The 18,159-nt window shown below is 42.1% G+C and overlaps 3 protein-coding genes and 1 non-coding gene across 4 annotated transcripts in view; 3 read left to right on the top strand and 1 right to left on the bottom strand.

Moving 5' to 3' along the window:
* Positions 1–3,940: 3,940 nt before the first annotated feature.
* Pmar_PMAR020337 (hypothetical protein) lies at positions 3,941–4,173 on the top strand (the record flags this gene model as incomplete). The annotated part of the gene is made up of 2 exons (XM_002784965.1): positions 3,941–4,063; positions 4,120–4,173. 2 exons carry the CDS (start codon positions 3,941–3,943, stop codon positions 4,171–4,173), a joined length of 177 nt encoding a protein of 58 aa, XP_002785011.1.
* Positions 4,174–11,987: 7,814 nt separating this feature from the next.
* On the top strand, positions 11,988–14,127 carry Pmar_PMAR020336 (chaperone, putative; the record flags this gene model as incomplete). The annotated part of the gene is made up of 5 exons (XM_002784964.1): positions 11,988–12,039; positions 12,891–12,997; positions 13,789–13,851; positions 13,901–13,984; positions 14,104–14,127. 5 exons carry the CDS (start codon positions 11,988–11,990, stop codon positions 14,125–14,127), a joined length of 330 nt encoding a protein of 109 aa, XP_002785010.1.
* Positions 14,128–14,409: 282 nt separating this feature from the next.
* Positions 14,410–14,482, top strand: Pmar_PMAR020335. The gene has a single exon. It is a non-coding gene; the product is annotated as a tRNA-Thr (tRNA).
* Positions 14,483–14,835: 353 nt separating this feature from the next.
* Pmar_PMAR020334 (short-chain dehydrogenase, putative) overlaps positions 14,836–18,159 on the bottom strand; it is a gene marked incomplete at both ends in the record, with an annotated part of 6,009 nt that continues 2,685 nt past the window's right edge. The window contains 7 exons of the mRNA XM_002784963.1: positions 14,836–14,943; positions 14,990–15,121; positions 15,251–15,354; positions 15,691–15,785; positions 15,923–16,054; positions 16,348–16,543; positions 17,352–17,410. Coding sequence (XP_002785009.1) covers positions 14,836–14,943; positions 14,990–15,121; positions 15,251–15,354; positions 15,691–15,785; positions 15,923–16,054; positions 16,348–16,543; positions 17,352–17,410 — 826 coding nt within the window. The remainder of the gene's footprint in view (positions 14,944–14,989; positions 15,122–15,250; positions 15,355–15,690; positions 15,786–15,922; positions 16,055–16,347; positions 16,544–17,351; positions 17,411–18,159) is intronic.

The following is an 18,159-nucleotide window of genomic DNA, read 5'->3' as shown; positions in this document are numbered from 1 at the left end:
AATAGTGTAGTGGCTTTGCAGTGGTCGTGAAATATCAGACGGTACAGGTGTTTACCGATGGTCCGGGGAAACCAGCACGCATGTGCAGTTGGCGAGTTCCCCACAGCCTCCCGCCCGGGAAGATGCGGGCTAAGGACTTCGCTTCCTCATTGTCCGTCGCTCTTCCTGGGTGATCCGTTGGTGCGGCCTCCTGCCGTTCAGCACACTGTGTATATTTTCCAATCACGATATAATGATTTGATCCCACTTCTGTATCTTTGAGATCATTGCACCCGCTACGAGTGTTAGAATATATGTTCGGTTTCCTCAGCTGCTGAGCTCAGGAGTTTTCTCACCAATAATAGGAGTTCGTATACGGATTCACGTAAAATTGTAGAGAAATCAATAAGAATTCCCTCAAGTTTCCTAAGAATTTCCATATCGGCACCTACACATGTAGTTGACCATGTGCATATTTTCCCGCACTGCCCGCCACACCGCCGATCAAGCTTATTCAAGGCTTTCATATTCCCTCAACCCTCTCTGTTGGGTTCTCTCACCTTATAGGATTGGACTTGCCCAGAGTCAAAATGTTGCTTACAAACCTCTGGAAGATTTTTTTTGTTTTCCGCTAGTGTTCTTTCCATATCACGGGTGAAACTCCAATATATAGGATTCTGCATAGTTGTAGACGTAGGACTCAATTTAGTGAATCCGAGTAGACATCGTTCATTGTTTCAATGGCGGCAAGAAGCTCCATCGCGAGCCCCGAGAGCTCAGCATCCAACGACTCAGAGTAAGGTGCTCGTATGGTGCTCGTTGTTAAGTTATAACTCTTGCCGTTGTTGTTGTTGTTGTTGTTGTTGTTGTTGTTGTTGTTGTTGTTGTTGTATATGTTGTTGTTGTTGTATATGTTGTTGTTGTTGTTGTACTGAATTGAATGGCGTTCAAGTGAGCTTATAGCCCAGTAATGTTGAGGTTCCCAGTTCGATCCCACCTCAGCGAGGAGTATGGACTTAGTGTTGTAAATATCACACGATTGACAACGGAATTAATCGTGTATTGATGAAAATGTCAGTAGTGGAGTTTCTACTATGAGGAACACTTTTTACTATCCTTTTCACATATCGCCTACTGTAACGTATCGCGTGGAAATATTAGAGGATCCTCCATCGCGTATCAAAGAAACGTATAATCGCTATGAACAAGCGATCAGCTATAGCGAAGCGAAGCGATAATATACAGAGAATTAATATGAGGGTATGACGTGAAGAAATAGATGTGTTCAATCATCTCAACCGTTGCAACTCTGCTCAAATCTACACGGTGTAGGCTACACCATGGCAGATGAATTCGATGTTTAGAAATAGAAGGATAAGATCCTCTTGACCATATCATCACCATAGCAGTATTGTTCTGGAGTGAGCTGGGAATTACATTTATTTGATGCATAGATGCAATCCCTACAAACTACCAAGTTCGGACTCATCGATTCGACGTTATGGGGAGCGCCGGCGAGAACGTGAGGAGGCTGTGGCTCAGCAACGGAAGCAACTACCAGTGGGTCGGTGTATATTCGTTATCGTATTATTAGACTTTTGAGGAGTGTTCTAATTGATTGGCATGCTCAATTACATGTGTAGGTGAAATTTGTGGAAATTCTGAGGGAAATTTTAGGAAATTTTCATTGGTTCCTATACACTTTTACACGAATTGGTATGTAAACTTCTATAAATTATGCAGTGAGGAAATTTCTAGAGTCAGCTGAGAAAAGCGGAGATATATTCTAGCACTGGATTGGTGTTTAACCCTAGTGAAGATAAAACACTAGTGAAAAACATATTTCACAAGTCACTTCGCGGAAAACGTTTGTGTTATCGGTGTTCGCGGAAACATATACGTCCTATAATAACACGGAGTATTACGCCACTTCTCGTTAAATTCAGGTGAAACACCATTATTAACTCCCAATTATTATGTTCATAACGTATTATCAGTAGTTAATATAGGATTAATGGAGTTTTACCCGTTTTACGTGAAGTGGCGTGAAACTCCATGTGAAAAATGCGATATTCGCGATAATATGCAGTAGTCGTGAAATGCATTTTGCACTGGTTTTTTTCATATCACTAGGGAGAAACTCCATTATTTCCCTGTTGTAGTTGATTTCAACCTCGTGAGAAAATCTCAGGTGGTTTTCCTGATCTCGCAGTTTTTCTGCATATTTCTGATGTTGACAGTGTGTGAGGGAAATATGCACATGGTAAACTCTGTATTGGTGACAATATGAAAATTTTTCAGAATTCTTGGGAAATTCTCTTTCTTTTATGAACACTTCTGCTCTAGCGCATATAAATTCCATTAGTTAGTGAGGAGCTCAGCTGAGGAAAGCGAACGTATATTCCTACTCCAACACTGGAGTTTAACCCTAGTGATTTGAAAAAAACATATTTCACGACTACTGCATATCGTGAATTTCGCGTTTTTTACCGAGTTTAACGCCACGTAAAACGGGTGAAACTCCACTGTATCTTACATGAGTTGCAGTAGGTTGAACGGAGACCTACTGTAAGCTCGATAGCTGCCAGAGTGAGTCGGCCGACAGGAATCTTCCTAACACAACCGAAAACATCAGGGAGATCATACACTCCGAAAACAGACACGAAAAAGGTAGGTTCTTCCTGGACTTGTGTGAGAGTGGTTTTAGGAAAACTGGTGATGTGAATGACTCCGATTTACCTATCGTCGCTTGTATGCCGTAGCGTAGCGCGAGATTGTTGTTACATAGAATGCCATGAGGCATCACCTAATTTTGTTGTCATCACGACTATACGATCAACCTTTTGAATATCTGTGCATTGTAGTATTTGAGATATATAATGGAGTTTCACCCTAGTGATATGTAAAACACTAGTGAAAAATATATTTCACGACTACTGCATACCACCGCGAATATCGCGTTTTTCACCGAGTTTTACGCCACCTGACGTAAAACAGATGGCAATTATTCCGGAAAATTCACACAAAGTAAAGCCAACTGTTTATGAGGTGATCCCTTCAACATCATAATTCAGAATCATGATGTCATACAACGTGTAAGGATAGAACACAGCGAACCTCTAGCACTGAAAGATGGAGGCTTGAAACAGAAGGAGACGACTTACTCTGGGGTGATCGTGGAAAAACGGAGTCCCTGGTATTTGAAAGAAAGCTGCCATACGTTCTTGGAAAATAGAAAGTGGGTATTTTCTCAGCGATATATGTTTGATATCCTCAGCTCAGCTCAGGAGTTTGTTTAGTGATTATAAGAGTTCACTTACGAATTCAGGCAGTTGAGAAACCAACAAAAATCTCCCAAAATTTCCATACTATCACTAACACACGTAGTTGGTCATGTATATATTTTACCGTACTTACCGTAAATTTCATATTGTCACTAACAATTCATCAGGGTTGGTTTCTGTGTTACTGGTGAAAAACAAGGTAGTGGGCATAAGAAAATGTAACAACACATATTCTTGACTTCCACCCAATAAGCGATTCTCTACTAGAGGACCTTTCTATCTTCAGCTACATAGCGAGCTGGAGGGCTTCTAGCTCGCTATGTAGCTGATGATGAAAAGATACAATTACACAATTAGAGTGCACACGACAATATAGGTTTATTACCATACCACCTTTCAGGAACATCCTACGTCGTAGAATGGCAACTGAGATGAAAAACAAGGAAATAAACAGATTGAATCGAGAAGCACGGGAAAAAGTGAAGTCCAGAAAGCGCTCACTGCACCCTAGGGTTCAGTTCTGCCCGAGTTGATTTAAATTCCATCGGTCAATGATAGAAATTGCAATTCATCATTGACCAATATCAAATCCTGAATTTGTTACAAAGACACCCCTCGGAATTTGCGGAGATTATGGTATGTATATTTAACAGGAAGAAGTGTTGGAGAAATCTGAGATGATCACCGAAAGCAACATAGCCAACTTTGATGCTAATATGAAGGAGTATGTCTCCAAGGCTCGCGATGCAGTGGCAAAATGTGATGCCGTGAGTGAAATGAAGGATGAGAAAATCAACAAAGTAATTCCCCCAACGCTGAAACATGATTTATTATCACTTTGGAATTGACAGTTGAGATCTCTAAGGAAAGACTTGTTGGTGCTGGAAAGGGAGACATCGACACTTCGTGAATTGCAGCAAGAGCTGGACGAGTAAACCATAAGGGAGGCTTGATGATAAAAAGTCTATTCATTATGTTGAGGGTCATTGCCCCTCTTTTGATATCTATTAGATAGCATAAGTTTGTATAGAAGATGCTTGCGGTAAGTATCTGTTTTATTCAAGAGGTGAAAAATGAAAAAAATGGAAAAAATCAAGGGAAAAGATCAGGATCAAGGAAAATTTTGAAAACAATTACAACATTTTTTTAAAAAGGTAGATAAACTGCCTTTTCCTACCTTTTCATTGGAGACAATTCTGTCCCTAAGATATTTACCACTACACAGTGAAAACACTTCTCATAGCAACGTTACACAGTAAGGATGGTATCAGCTTACATCCATATTACCAAACAAGATTTCTGGTCATTGCAAGTGAGCATACTAATCTATCGCAAGAATTGCTCAAAAGAGAGGCCCTTTGTTCTGACTCGGAACTTCTGGACTCAGGACTTCTGAGTCTATTCCGTTAACTCGATACGTATATGTGAGGAGCGTGCAGTTTTCTCAGCTTGAGAAACCTTCGGGCACGGCTATGAGCGGTGAAAATAGCGCTTCCCTAAATATCTATGAAAGGTTCATGAGTATTATCAATTTCTCTTGATAAAGTATGCGTTATGTGAATGGCTATGCATGGCTCCAATTTCAGAGGGAAACTGTCCTTGTTGGAGGAGAAATCAAAATTTCCGTGATTTGCTTGGAAAAATGGCACGCTCCTTATGACCCAATCATTGGTCTGGTCTTGACAAGAAACATGTATCCAAAGTAGAATAACGTGGCAAGTTCAACCACAGCCAACACATTGAAGTTTCACCCATGATATGAAAACACTAGTGAAAATACATTTCGCATATGGTGCGTATATTGGAGTTTCACTCGTAAGTGGCGTTCAACACCAAGTGCATATCACGGGTGAAACTCCATTATATGACATACTTGTTATAGTTAATATAGGCTTATATGATGTATTAGTAGAGTTACAAATGGTAGATATCGGAAATTTCTGGAGGAGGTAACCCCGAAAGAATGGCTGTTGGAAAAGATGGAGGAAAAGGCCGCTAGGAATGAGAGAGTGAGACAATTGGTGAAACTGTGGAATGAGCAAACGCTGGTGGAAATCCAATACTAGCACAGTGCGTGTCAAGTTGATATGCAAATGTGTGTAATTTTCCGAGATTGATAAAAATCGATCTGAAACTATATCGCGTAAGAAATGTAAGGATTGCTATGAACATGTGATGTGATGAAGGAAACCTTTCGAGACTGTGATAGCGACAAGTTGTCCACTATCATCAAACCCGGGAGAGAAAATACATTTGCATATCAAATTTTCACACAATGGAGTTTCACCCTAGTGATATGAAGAACACTAGTGAAAAATATATTCCACGACTACTGCATATCACTGCGAACATGGGGGTTTTCACAGAGTATTACGCCACTTCACGTAAAACGGGTGAAACTCCACTGTATAACGCCGAGTTGTGCTTTAGTTTCATCGGATCAAATTATCGTAAAATTTTGCCACGATTTCGATAGTCAGTCGCAGACTTTTTGATTCGTATGAATTCCATATTACGCAACTGCTTTTTGTGTATCATGGAAATACCGTTATATGAGCTCATTCAGTGACTGCTGATGCGGTTCTCTCTTTCTCTGGTTCTCGACCAGCACTTCGTAGAGAATCAGCTGTTCGTAAGCTCGCCTTACCCAATGCAGCACTTCATTGAGAGAAATCGCATTTACGGTAGGCAACACGTAAACGAGGCACAAGGCCGCTGAAGGAATCCTCTAATGGAACGGTGCTCGAGCAGATTGGAGAGTCGGATAGTTGCGATGATGATATTAAACTGTAAGCGATATTTCCCTGCTGCATTTCGCGCGCGCCCTGGAAAATATAAAATGAACCTGTGTTTTTCTGTAACTACCACTACATAAACCATCGCGGAGTTTATATATTACTCGCAAATGATCGAGTGGAGAAGGAAAAATCTAGCTAAGAAAGAAAGAACACTTCCAACGTTTTCTAGCGTGCTTGAACTCATGGGGAATAGCACGCTGGGAAAGGTTGTATCTCAACTGTAGCTTCTCTTCTCCTAACGTAGCCGAGGAGTTACAGGGTGAGGACCAATCCACAAAGCGTGTATGATTATCGCGAGAAACTATTACATTGGTCTAGATATTTCACTCAACCGCAACAGCTCCTGGACGTACTTACAGAGCTTGAGGATAAGAACTTGTTGGCTATTCAATTGGAAGCGGAGTCAGATCAGGTGAGCACCTGGTATCATGTTAACGACGGGCTACGTTATGGCTACATTATAACGTAGGCATTTCGAGGCTTATCTTACTCACGTACTCATCTGTTTTCTTCAGAACAGAATTATATACCATAGTAGTGTAGAATATTGCTTTGAAAGCAGTGGAGTTTCATCCATGGTATGAATAACAATAGTGAAAAACACATTTTACATTTCACTTCGCGCAGAACGCATGTGAGCCGTGGAAAACGTGCAGAATACGTGAAGTGATTTGTCTGGTGCACCTTATTATCAGCGTCAATTCTACCAAATGTTTTTTCTCTCTGTGTAATAGAGATTTCTATCTTGCCTGGAGTTGGTCGGTCTGACTCCGGCCGAGGATGAAACTCTACTAAAGTGTCATTTACAATGTGAAAGTTACCAGCAGGAACACTGGAGTTTCACCTGTTTTACGAAAAGTGGCGTAATACTTCATGTGAAAAACGCGATATGAAGTGAATTGAGAACGCTTGGCGAGGTTGAACTCAAAAGACAGGAAACTTTGGAGTAATGATGGATAATGACGAAGGCGTCTTAGATCCTTGGAGAGCTCACACGCACATACGATGATACTGTTAGTGCTGCAGAGGAAAGGAAGAACGGTTTAAAGAAGCAAATAGAAGTAGGTATATACCTATATCTGTCAGTCAGTTTGGATGGTGACATCTACATGACACAGTGGAGTTTCACCCGTGATATGAAAAACACTGGTGAAAAAGCATGCTTCGGCTCTCACTCCGCGAAAAACGCATGTAAGCTGTGAGCAACGCGTAAAACACGTGAAATTCTGAGAGCGTTTCACGTGAAATGGGATGATTTGTCCGGGAAGTGGTTTCAATTAACTTCATAGCGCGAATATCGTGTTTTTCACATGGAGTATTACGCCGCTTCACGTAAAACGGGTGAAACTCCAGAGATGATAGTTTTACATATCACATGGAAAACACATTACATGTTTTACGCGTTATTCACTTGATCGAATTAGTAACAGTTGTTTCTAGAAATAGTGAGGAAACCCCCGAGCTCAGTTGAGGAAAGCGAACATATATTCCTCCGACATTGGTTTAGAAAAATGTCAACCAGAAATTCACTAATAATATTATAATAAAATCATAACCGACATTTTACTTCATAATTGTGCGCGAAATTCAGAGTGTTGAGAAGTTGGTATCAGCCGAAGAAAAGGCGTGCAAAACGATGAGTGTTGCACTGGCTGATGAATCTATCATCAACGAGATTGACGCGGAGTTGAATCATATGAGAAAGAAAGTACTCGAGGTAAGGCAACCTAACAAGGGGAGGCTATGATAACATTTTGGTGATGAACTGTAAAGAAGAGAAACTCTGATAACCTGAGAGAAAGTTAGAGAATTCTGACGATTGTACATTTGGAATTTCCGGGCGAAATAAAGTTCGGGGATAACGCATGTGGTGGAGATGGAGCAGCTCAGAAAGCAGTGAGATTAAATTCGATCTATCAAATGCCACATTATTTATACGTATCATAACAACTGTTGTTATAACAATACCGATGTGGTGACACCACGTGTGACACCACATGACGTTGTCATTCAGCTATACTCAGCTACAGTGGGTGAATCACATTACGTGGACACACTAGAAATGATCGAAGGAATGGAGTTGAGAGTAGAGAGTGTTGCCCGAGAACTAGATGAATTTGAACGCCGAGATGGAGCACTCATTAATGCCCTTGAAAAACAGGTAAGGGGCTCATCTTATCTGTTCGAAAGATATTTAGTTGTACAGTGCGAACCAAACAGTTATGCGTAGGTAGATTTTCGAGATGGCTTTCTTTCCAATTTGAGACTAGTACGACTATAGACTACGGAACGCTTCTGAAAAGTTGGTGTCAATCGATTCACATTGTTATCATGTTGATATTACTCAAAGTTGACTTTCGAACTCAGTTTGGCGTCGAAAACATTACTTTGCATGACGGTTTGGTTCAAACTGTAGAGCTTCATCCAATGAAGTTCATTGGGCTGTTACACGCGTTGTTGGGGCTTCGTGTGTCGGTGACAATATGAAAATTCTGAGGAAATTGTGGGAAGTTCTTAACGGTTGCTGTACGCTCCTACCCGAATCCGCATGTAAACTTCTATAAATAGGTGAGAAAACTCCTGAGCTCAGCTGAGGAACATATATTCCTACTCCAACACTGGCCACCTATTGCTGAGTGTTCGTAGGTGGAGAAAGCACGGCGAGACAAGTTGCGCTCAGAAAAAGCCCAAGCTCATAAGAAGAGAATCGAACGTAGGTTGATGGCCGCTTACGAACGCATGGAGAAACCTTCTGATGAGAAAAGCAAACCCGCGAAACCAATAAGGTGACAGTGAAAATAAATTGGATAATACCATAAAGCGTTCAGGTTTCGATCGGTTCCCACGGATGCTACACAAAAACGAAGACAAACTGCTGAGGAGATCAGAAAGCAAGCTCTCAAGGAATACACTGAGGTGAGTGTATTGAAGGAGCTTTATTTGATGTCTCAAGTTGTAGTTGTTGGGAATCGATGCTGCTGAATATGAAATCCGGGAGGAACGACAGTGATATTCATGAGAGCGGTGAGTGAGGGAAGAGGATGTTTAGTCATAGTAAGAGTTTTTGCGTTGGATTCAGACACATGTATTCAAATTGATATTGTAGACTGATTTCATCGGTTGCCGTTCCCTTTCTGTCAGGCGCTAGTCGAGGCATTGTTCGCGTTATACATGAAGTGTGGTTGGAGTTAACTCTGATAATTATCGAGTTGTGTTAGTTTCATGTTTTGGGCGTCTTGCTATGGATGAGAATGAATCGCAATGGAACATCGAGTTCCTCTAATTGTTGTTGTTAGTGGACAACATAATAGGTTTTCAGTAAAAACTCAAACCCATTGAGAGAGATTCGAGTTGGCAGTACAAAACTTTCCAATGCTGCATAACCCAACTCGAAACAAGAAGATAAAATTTAAAGGGTGCATTCAGAAGCGATTGTTGGCAGTAAAGTGTGTAAATGATATCAACGTATAGCGGGTGGGTTAGCCCAGCTGAATAGGATATCATATCGGCTTGAGTCTGGAAAGAAGGTTACAATACCGTGAGGAGAATCATATCAACGATACCCCTCCCGATATTAGAACCATGGACCTTCCGTAATGCCAACAAGAATAATACCACTAGGCTATATGAGATGCATAATCTGACGGAGAACATGAAGCCTCTCTGATTCGATGTACGTACTTGTCAGTGACAAGTTGTCACGCCAATCCCTCGAGTTGCCACCATCTTAAAAATGGCATATGCCGGGGTCGAACCCGGGCACGTCGTTTACCGAACCGCCAATCAACCCACTAACGCAATAAGGCAGTAGTACGATACATCTCGTTTGAATGAGACGATATCAGCCACAACAGTAGCACCAGCAATAGCAAGGAACAACTAAAATAACGCCCCAGGTGGTTGGCGTTGAGGAAATGCGAGACTGCTTAAGATTTCAAGATCTCTAGCAACATACATCGCGTAGCTCTAAACAGATAGGTAGTGAATAATAGTACTATTACAAAACAATACACAGAAACAATGCTCACTGTCCTAGCAAACTTGCACGCATGCACAACATAGCATCTTTGACTAGTGCAATGAACGGTCAGCCTTCAGCCAACTCGAATCGGTTTCTGATACAAATCGTGAAAAACTTTTCCACTGAGAAAGATGGTAAGACCAGTAGCAAATGAATATAAACAACTGTGTAAATTATTCCGCAACTGTAGAAATTTTACGCCACCTTAACCGCTGGATTTACCCTTTCCGCACAGTAACGATATCGCGGAGGTGCTCGATGGTGATCTCGTCTTCGCCTCTCATGATGATGAGGCAACCCCCCACTGCATGATCTCCTCAATTCCACAGATCGTGACGATGACCGCGCGCCCATTAATTCACCCGTACTCCTAGATGCATAGTAGTAGTGCATTTGTCGACTTGATAAAGGAGAGTCCTCGAGTATGGTACAGAGTGGAGACGACGAGAAGGATTGCCTCATGGGAAGCGGTGGAGGTGGAGGGCAATAATCTGACGGAAAAAATATCACAAAAACGTAGTGGAGAAATGAGTAATAAAATACACTCCAAAATCGTTGTGTGATAAAAATCACCAACAAGAAGCGATCTGTTATTAGTTATAACAGGTGCCTTACCGGCGATAGTAGTAACTTATTACTCGTAGCAGATCCACATCTAACCCACATTCTATCTTCTACATCAATGCCCCTACTGCCATGTCCCCTCTTGGGAGGACATTCTTTAATAACCGAGGTGGGAGATGCTCCCACCAGGTTTGGAACCTGTGCCGGATTCGTAACCACGGCTCCTGAAATATCAACACAGTTGAATACTACTCACGCAGATCATCTACTCAGCAGACGATTAAAGCAACGGAATCTCATCCGGAAGAAATATCCCTCTTTAAAACGTTCATATCTTATAAAATACCACACGATAAAATCGAACCCGCAACCTCTCCGTCATTATCACCTTCCCCTTCCTCACTCGACTGTTCTTCTGTTGTCGAATGATCACATTTATTAACTTCATACAATTCGTTACATTCAACTCGCTTCGCTCCGCTAACCTTCACACTGTACATTCCCTCCTCCGCCACTTCTGGTATTGACGAACTGCAACCCATCCTTTGCAAATTCACTATTACTACTACCTATACCCTGCTAACGTACACTCAGTAGCTACACCGCTGTAGCAATAGCAATAAAAAGAGAACAAACAATCACAACTGATATTATATAAATCTTCCCTGTGCGCTAAGATTCACCGACCCTTGAATGCAGTACACTTGCAATGCTCATGTTCAGATTTACTCAGACATCTCCTAGATATAGTGTGGACTATCTAGGAAGAGGTTTTCATCTGTATACACAGTCTAAGGTTAATCTGAGAAATTGTGATGGTGAGACGAGACCCTCTGTTACCTAGTAAGAACTATCGATAACGATGTATGAACAAATGCTTTGTGAAAATCTATGCATAAGTACTACTACATGAAGGGATGTAATCAGAATACGAATACATTCAATACCCATAAATTACACTAGGCGAGTAATACAGATTCACCACCACTACTAGGACAACACAATGCGCTTACGATTAAATAAAAGGAATATACATTTCCTCATTCTCCACTACAAGAGTAACCGTTACTCAAGATACCAATTACGTGTTACAAATAGCGCTCGCCCAGATAATCGATTACGTTCGGGAACCATTATGTGAGCACAGTCCTATCCTACACAGATATACTGAGGCCCTCTGTAATAAAGCCTAGATGTTGCAAATAGCGCGGGCTCAAGCAACCTATTGAATTTTTCGAAGCTATCCACAAGGCTGTCTCGTATTCCAGTGTGGTACGTAGAACAGCCTTTCTACGAGTCGCGCGCGCCGCAGTAATCGATTTATATTCCTCGCGAAATATAATGCTACCCTTATTATTCGGAGTAGGAGTTGGAGCATTGGCCGTACGACAAGGTAATATGCACTGGGAGATACTCTGGAGGTGTGGTATGAGATTATGGAAAAATTTTGCGGAAAAAGGAAAAAAATGCCGAAAAATTTTTGCCGAACGCATTTTGAAAACGATGGAGTTTTTATCCGTAAAATGCATTCGAATTAGTAGTTAATTAAAATTATAATTAATTCGTTCGCATCTGCACAGTTTAGGAAAATATGCATATGGTTGTCAACTACATGTGTTGGTGATGATGACAATATGAAAATTCTGGGAGGAAATTTTTGGAAGTCCTTCTTGGTTTCCGAACACTTCTACTCGAATTCATATGTGAATCTCCATAATTAGTGAGAAAACAGTTGAGGAAAGCGAAGGTATATTTGTACTATTGTAATATGCGAGTAACACTCTAACTAAAGTGATAAAGTACCCGAATTTACTAGTACAAATAGTATTGCATATTTTATCTGATACAATTAATGTAAAATCGATTATCGTAGCGTCCTGTTTCCATACAGGTAATCGTCCAGAAATGTATAGTGTTCATTTTGAATTTTCCGTATAATTTCGAACAGTTTCCCATGTAAATGTTATAATCACATTAGTAACATTATTTTCTCCCCAGTGCGGAAAAATATGCAAATGGTCAACTACATGTGTAGGTGCCGATATGGAAATTCTGAGGAAACTTGAGGGAATTCTTATTGGTTTCTCTACAATTTTACGTGAATCCGTATGCGAACTCCTATTATTGGTGAGGAAACTCCTGAGCTCAGCAGCTGAGGAAACCGAACATATATTCCAACACTGTTTTCCCTATTGTTGTTATCAAACTCTGGGTTGACGTCATTTCGATAGTTGATCCTAACAGGTATACGATTCGCCAGTGCAGCTGGTATGAGCATGCCGAGGATATCGAGGTTGTTTCAATTATCTAACATGAGGGGGCTTGAAGGATTCGAACAAACTATGTCACGAGTAATATCATGGAGTTTCACGCGTTTTACGCGAAGTGAAATGTGAAATGTGTTTTTCACATCACTGGTGAAACTACAATCTTAATAAGTATATAGTATTTCTTCGGTGGGGAAAATATGTGCATTGTCAACTACAGGGGTGAACCATCAAATATGTGATAAAGTTTATTGGTAGTAGTAGACGATAACGTGCTCCTTTTTTCCGCCTTGGAAAATATCGCTCTCGTAGAGGCCTGCTTCTTAGCATGTTGCAGTATACATCTGCTATGACGATGCTAAGTGAATATGATGTAAATATTCACTAGTGATCGATGAGTCAAATAATCCAATATTTATCAATTAATATTTCCCTTCGATTTGGGATGAATTTCCCGTTGGAATTCCTCTGTTGGTAGTAAAAGAAAATTCTCGTCAGCTCTTTTTAAGTCGTTTCGTGACATTCCTGCGACGGTCCGGTAAATCGTAGATAAGCATATTGTGTTGGAGAGCTCTATCACGAATTCTTATCCAATTCGAAGTACTCTCACAAGTATTCGCCGACGTATAATCCATTGAGTTATCACAAGTAGTATGCCAATGACTACAGAACATTCTATTGCGAAGCTCATATTTGAACTCTCATGCATATACTTTCCATATCGATAAGCCTTTATCGAGCGTAATGGGTAGTTTGAGTCGTTTAGATTCCGCGACATTTACATGATATTTTATTAATTACAACACTGTCTCGGTCGCTCTAACGCGAGTGAATACTGACCACCATTCTATGAATTTTCCTCTTTTCTTGTATAGTCGGAAGCCCGCAAGATTCTCAATTTGGGGCAGACTCAGCTCAGCAGAGATAATATTCAAAAGGTAAGTCGCCTCTTCAAAGAGACGTCTACTTTTTTGTCTTCTTACTCAGCATCACCGACAACTATTGCTTTCCAACCATCCCGATCGAGGTGGAAGTACTTACATAGCTTCCAAGATTAATGAAGCAAAGGATGTAAAATCTCCTATGATCATCTCAGCGTTTTGAATGTCTCTTTGTTTACGGCTAAGTCGTCTACTGCAGTACATTCGTTGGGGCCTCTTTTCAATTGTACTGATTAACCGTCTTATCAGGTATTGCTCGGAAAACGACGATGAATTGCTCGAGTTTTATAGAGTGGCTGTAACCGGATTGTTTGTTTGCTTCTGTTGTTTTTATGCTACTATTCAACCGAAACACCACCCTTCACTGAATCATAGATACGACTTTGGGTTATTGTCAATTCATCACGAGAGTTCTGGTTGACTCGACTCGGGGTGGACGGACTTGTACGATCTGGAAGAGGTCACATTCATGGTGATGTTACATCACTGATGTATCACCAATCGAATTCGTTGTAAGGAATTTTCTGGCCCAGAACGGATTTTGAATTAATGTAAGCCTTCTTAGCTTAGTTGGTAGAGCACCCGCTTAGTAAGCGGGAGGTCGTCGGTTCAACTCCGGCAGAAGGCTTTTGCTCTTGTTTTTATGGGATGCTTGTTTCGGTGGTAAGTGCAAGTACTTTCCCCTCGCGTTTCGCAGTGTGTGACTCTCGAGCATCTGGGGATGATACTACCATATTCGTCTTTCATCTACCATCATGGTGGGAAACTGAACGTCGAATTCAAGAGACTCCCGCACGATGATTGTCGAACGACAACGCAACCAGTGGAGGACCTCGAGAAAAAGATTGAATGAGGATGTTATATATATAAACCTTGAACGATACATCAGAGTGACGAGTAGGGTATGATAGTATTATAGCCCGGATCTATAATGCATAATGTATAGAGGAAATAAAAACTGTCTTAACGCGAACGGCTTGGCTATATCATGGATCTCATCTTATCAACTGCAACTTGACGGATGTCACCTCGGCTAACACGTTCGCCGAAACTCTTGCCTTTCTGGGCTGCCTCGGCCAGATGTCTTCGCTGCAGTGAGGATGTGGAATTGATTGAACGACTAAATCGATCTTACAGGCTCAACAGCAGGGTTCTTCCGATAGATCACAAGGTCCTCCTGCGTAAGACCAACTCTGGAGCTCCTCAAATACTCATCGTCGATCAGCATTTCCCCTGTAAGTTCGGGATCATTGACGATGCAGAGTACCTAGAGTTATTGGGATTCCGAGCTTCGGAGGGAATCAAGATGGGCGAGAAGGCATACTGCTGTGAGAACTCGAAACCCGCTCGCGTACGTGATCGGAAGATAGATGAAAATTTCAATGATTGGACTCACGCAATCCGCTAGAATGGTGGATTTCCTCCAATCGTCTTTACTTCCCAATTCAAAATTTGTTGCGGCTTGCGACTCCACGACCGTTGCAGGCCACAGACAGTTCCCTATCAAACAACCGGGATAATTTGCGAGCTTCCAAAAAGGAAGATACGGGGATTCGCCACAACGAGTGAAACCTTGATCACTATTGTACTGACTATCGCCCTTGGGTTCGTCTGCGTCGATTTTGGTTTGGAACTTCAGAGCATATAAACATAACCTCTCGCGTCTGACGACTCGATTAAAATGTTCCGTAGGATGGCATGAAGATTTCTTTCGTATGTGCACAATGACAAAAACCATCATAAATACAGTCGATGGAGTACAGCCCAGAAATCAACCGCGCTTGAAGATGATGATAATGATACGGCTAACTAGACGAGCCCCGTGTTGCATCTTACCTGTGACATTATGTCCCTGTCCCTCTGCGGCTGCTCCCATAGCCGACATTGTCATACCGAACTTGCTTATGTTATATGCCGTCAAACCACGGTAACTTGAGATCAGGAAAATCACAGGGCGAGTTCCAATCTCCGAGAGCACCATCGCGCTGGCGAGCCCATCCGCTGGGAGCAATTCCACATAACAATAGACCTCCCTTCATACCATTCCGACACCCATCCCTTTACTGACCTCATAAAGTGAGTGCTGATAGGAGGGGACATGTTGATGACTCTACCATAGTTGTTCTTTTTCATATGTGGTAGACATAGCTTAGTCATTATGAAGCTTCCTCTACTGTTGATCGAAGTTATCAGATCAAACCTACGAGAAATGTGCACTATAGAGGCTACAAATTGCAGCCTCAAAAGTAGACTACAATCGTCCGAGGTGAAGCCAATGGCGACAGAATTCAGTTTGAACGTGTCCATACATGTAGAGATATCAAGAATTTGTAACAAAATCAAGAAAGTGGGCGAGATCTCTAGGAAGCTAAGTCTTTCTGAGACTAGGTTCCCAGACCGAGATTTTGGCAAACATTCTCTCCATCGGTTGGATACACAAGTCGAAAAAGCACGACAGTGACTCTTGAACAAGTATCATTATCCGCCTACTACTTCTTTATGGGAGTCTGTTCCATAGAATGCCACCACATCGCACTGGCGTTGTTAATGAGAATATCTATCCGTCCGAACTTGGCAATGACGGCAGCCACACACTTCTCGCAGGACTCAGCATCCCTTAGATCTAGTTGAAGCGGCAAAGCGACTCCCCCAGCTTCCTCGATCTCCCGAGCAACAGTATATATTGTACCTTGAGTAGTAAGAGTCTTATGACACCCCCCATGCATGAACTCGGTCAATGTGTGTGTTAATCCTAGAGAAGGTCGTAAGCCCAAAGGAGAATATTAGTACCATTCAAACCTCCTACAACCACCACCGCCACTACCAATACTACGATGGAAAGCAATGACGCGCAAGACAGGGGGGAGGACAACTACTATGAAAGGGGAGAAGGAGGACTATAACATATAGGGGCCACTATGCCCACGGAGGACTATAACATATAGGGGCCACTATGCCTACGGAGGACTATAACATATAGGGGCCACTATGCCCACGGAGGACTATAACATATAGGGGCCACTATGCCCACGGAGGACTATAACATATAGGGGCCACTATGCCCACGGAGGACTATAACATATAGGGGCCACTATGCCCACGGAGGACTATAACATATAGGGGCCACTATGCCTACGGACTAATAGTTCCCGTGCACAATCAAGGATGCTAGTCAAAAATTTGGGTTAACGCGAGTGCGGCATAATAGCGAGTGTAATAAACACTCCGGCGATGGGCTCCAAATAGAATATCTATATTACGAATAGGGCGGACGATCTTATGTTAATGGGAATCAATTACGCTGACCAGGACATCATTTCCGGGAGAGCTTCCTGGCAGAGTACTGAACTGTTGTCTGTATACCAATCCTGGAAATTTCAGACATGAAAAAGGAATTCTTCACAATTGAACGCAAATAAACAGTCTCAACTGAATTGCCCGAGGAGTAGCGTTTCTCGCACCGTCCGTCACGACTACCATTCAAGGGCCCTACTCACCAGGCAGAGTAGGCGTCGGTTCCACAGTTTTTGCAGCAACAACGACCTTGGCTCCACATCTGAAGGATAGGTCCAACGCTGCATCGGGGCTCAGGAGCCCATTCAATATTCAGCCATATAAGGATAGTTTCCGAAGGAACCCAGATGTTTCCAAAAGCGATCAACGCACTACTCCACAGAGCAGCAACGCTCTCACTTCTTGGGGCGACTGTTGGCCCCATGATAACATGCTTACCTCGCCAGTGCTAAAGCGCACTCTCTGCCAATCCCTCTACTGGACCCTGTCACTAAGGCCACTCTCCCTGTTAGATTCGGTGAGGTTAGACGTGAACATGAAGTCATGCTCGGAACCGTACTATACTCTTTTCCTTGAAGCACGTAATAAGCTCGGCAAGGGAGTAATAGACCTCCAATAGCAAAGTTCAGTAAGCCTACTGTTGAATTTGCAAGGCTCTAGAGCGAACATGTCATCCTAGCGATAAGATCCTCCACGCTCCACGCTAACATGCGCGTACTCCGACTGGAATATAAACGCGAACAAGTTCTTCCTGTTATTTGGGAAATTCGAGGCGTAAATATTCACAAATGTCAAATCACAATAATTACCCAAGAGCATCACCTCCCCCAAACTAATGCGTTAATTGATGAGCACAGAACTTGTGGTTATATTCATCTTATATAAAGGTAGTTGCAGCTAGTCAACTATAAACATTACTGTGCTCGGCAACGCTTGCTGAGCACAGTTGACCTCGAGAAAAAAGGGATCGTTGCAAATGGCATAGTACGGATATTAATACAATAGCCTCGA

Source organism: Perkinsus marinus (genome assembly GCF_000006405.1).
Source record: "Perkinsus marinus ATCC 50983 genomic scaffold scf_1104296934320, whole genome shotgun sequence".
Taxonomy (NCBI): domain Eukaryota; phylum Perkinsozoa; order Perkinsida; family Perkinsidae; genus Perkinsus; species Perkinsus marinus.
The sequence above is the reverse complement of the archived record's forward strand: the minus strand, read 5'-3'. Positions and strand labels throughout refer to the sequence as shown.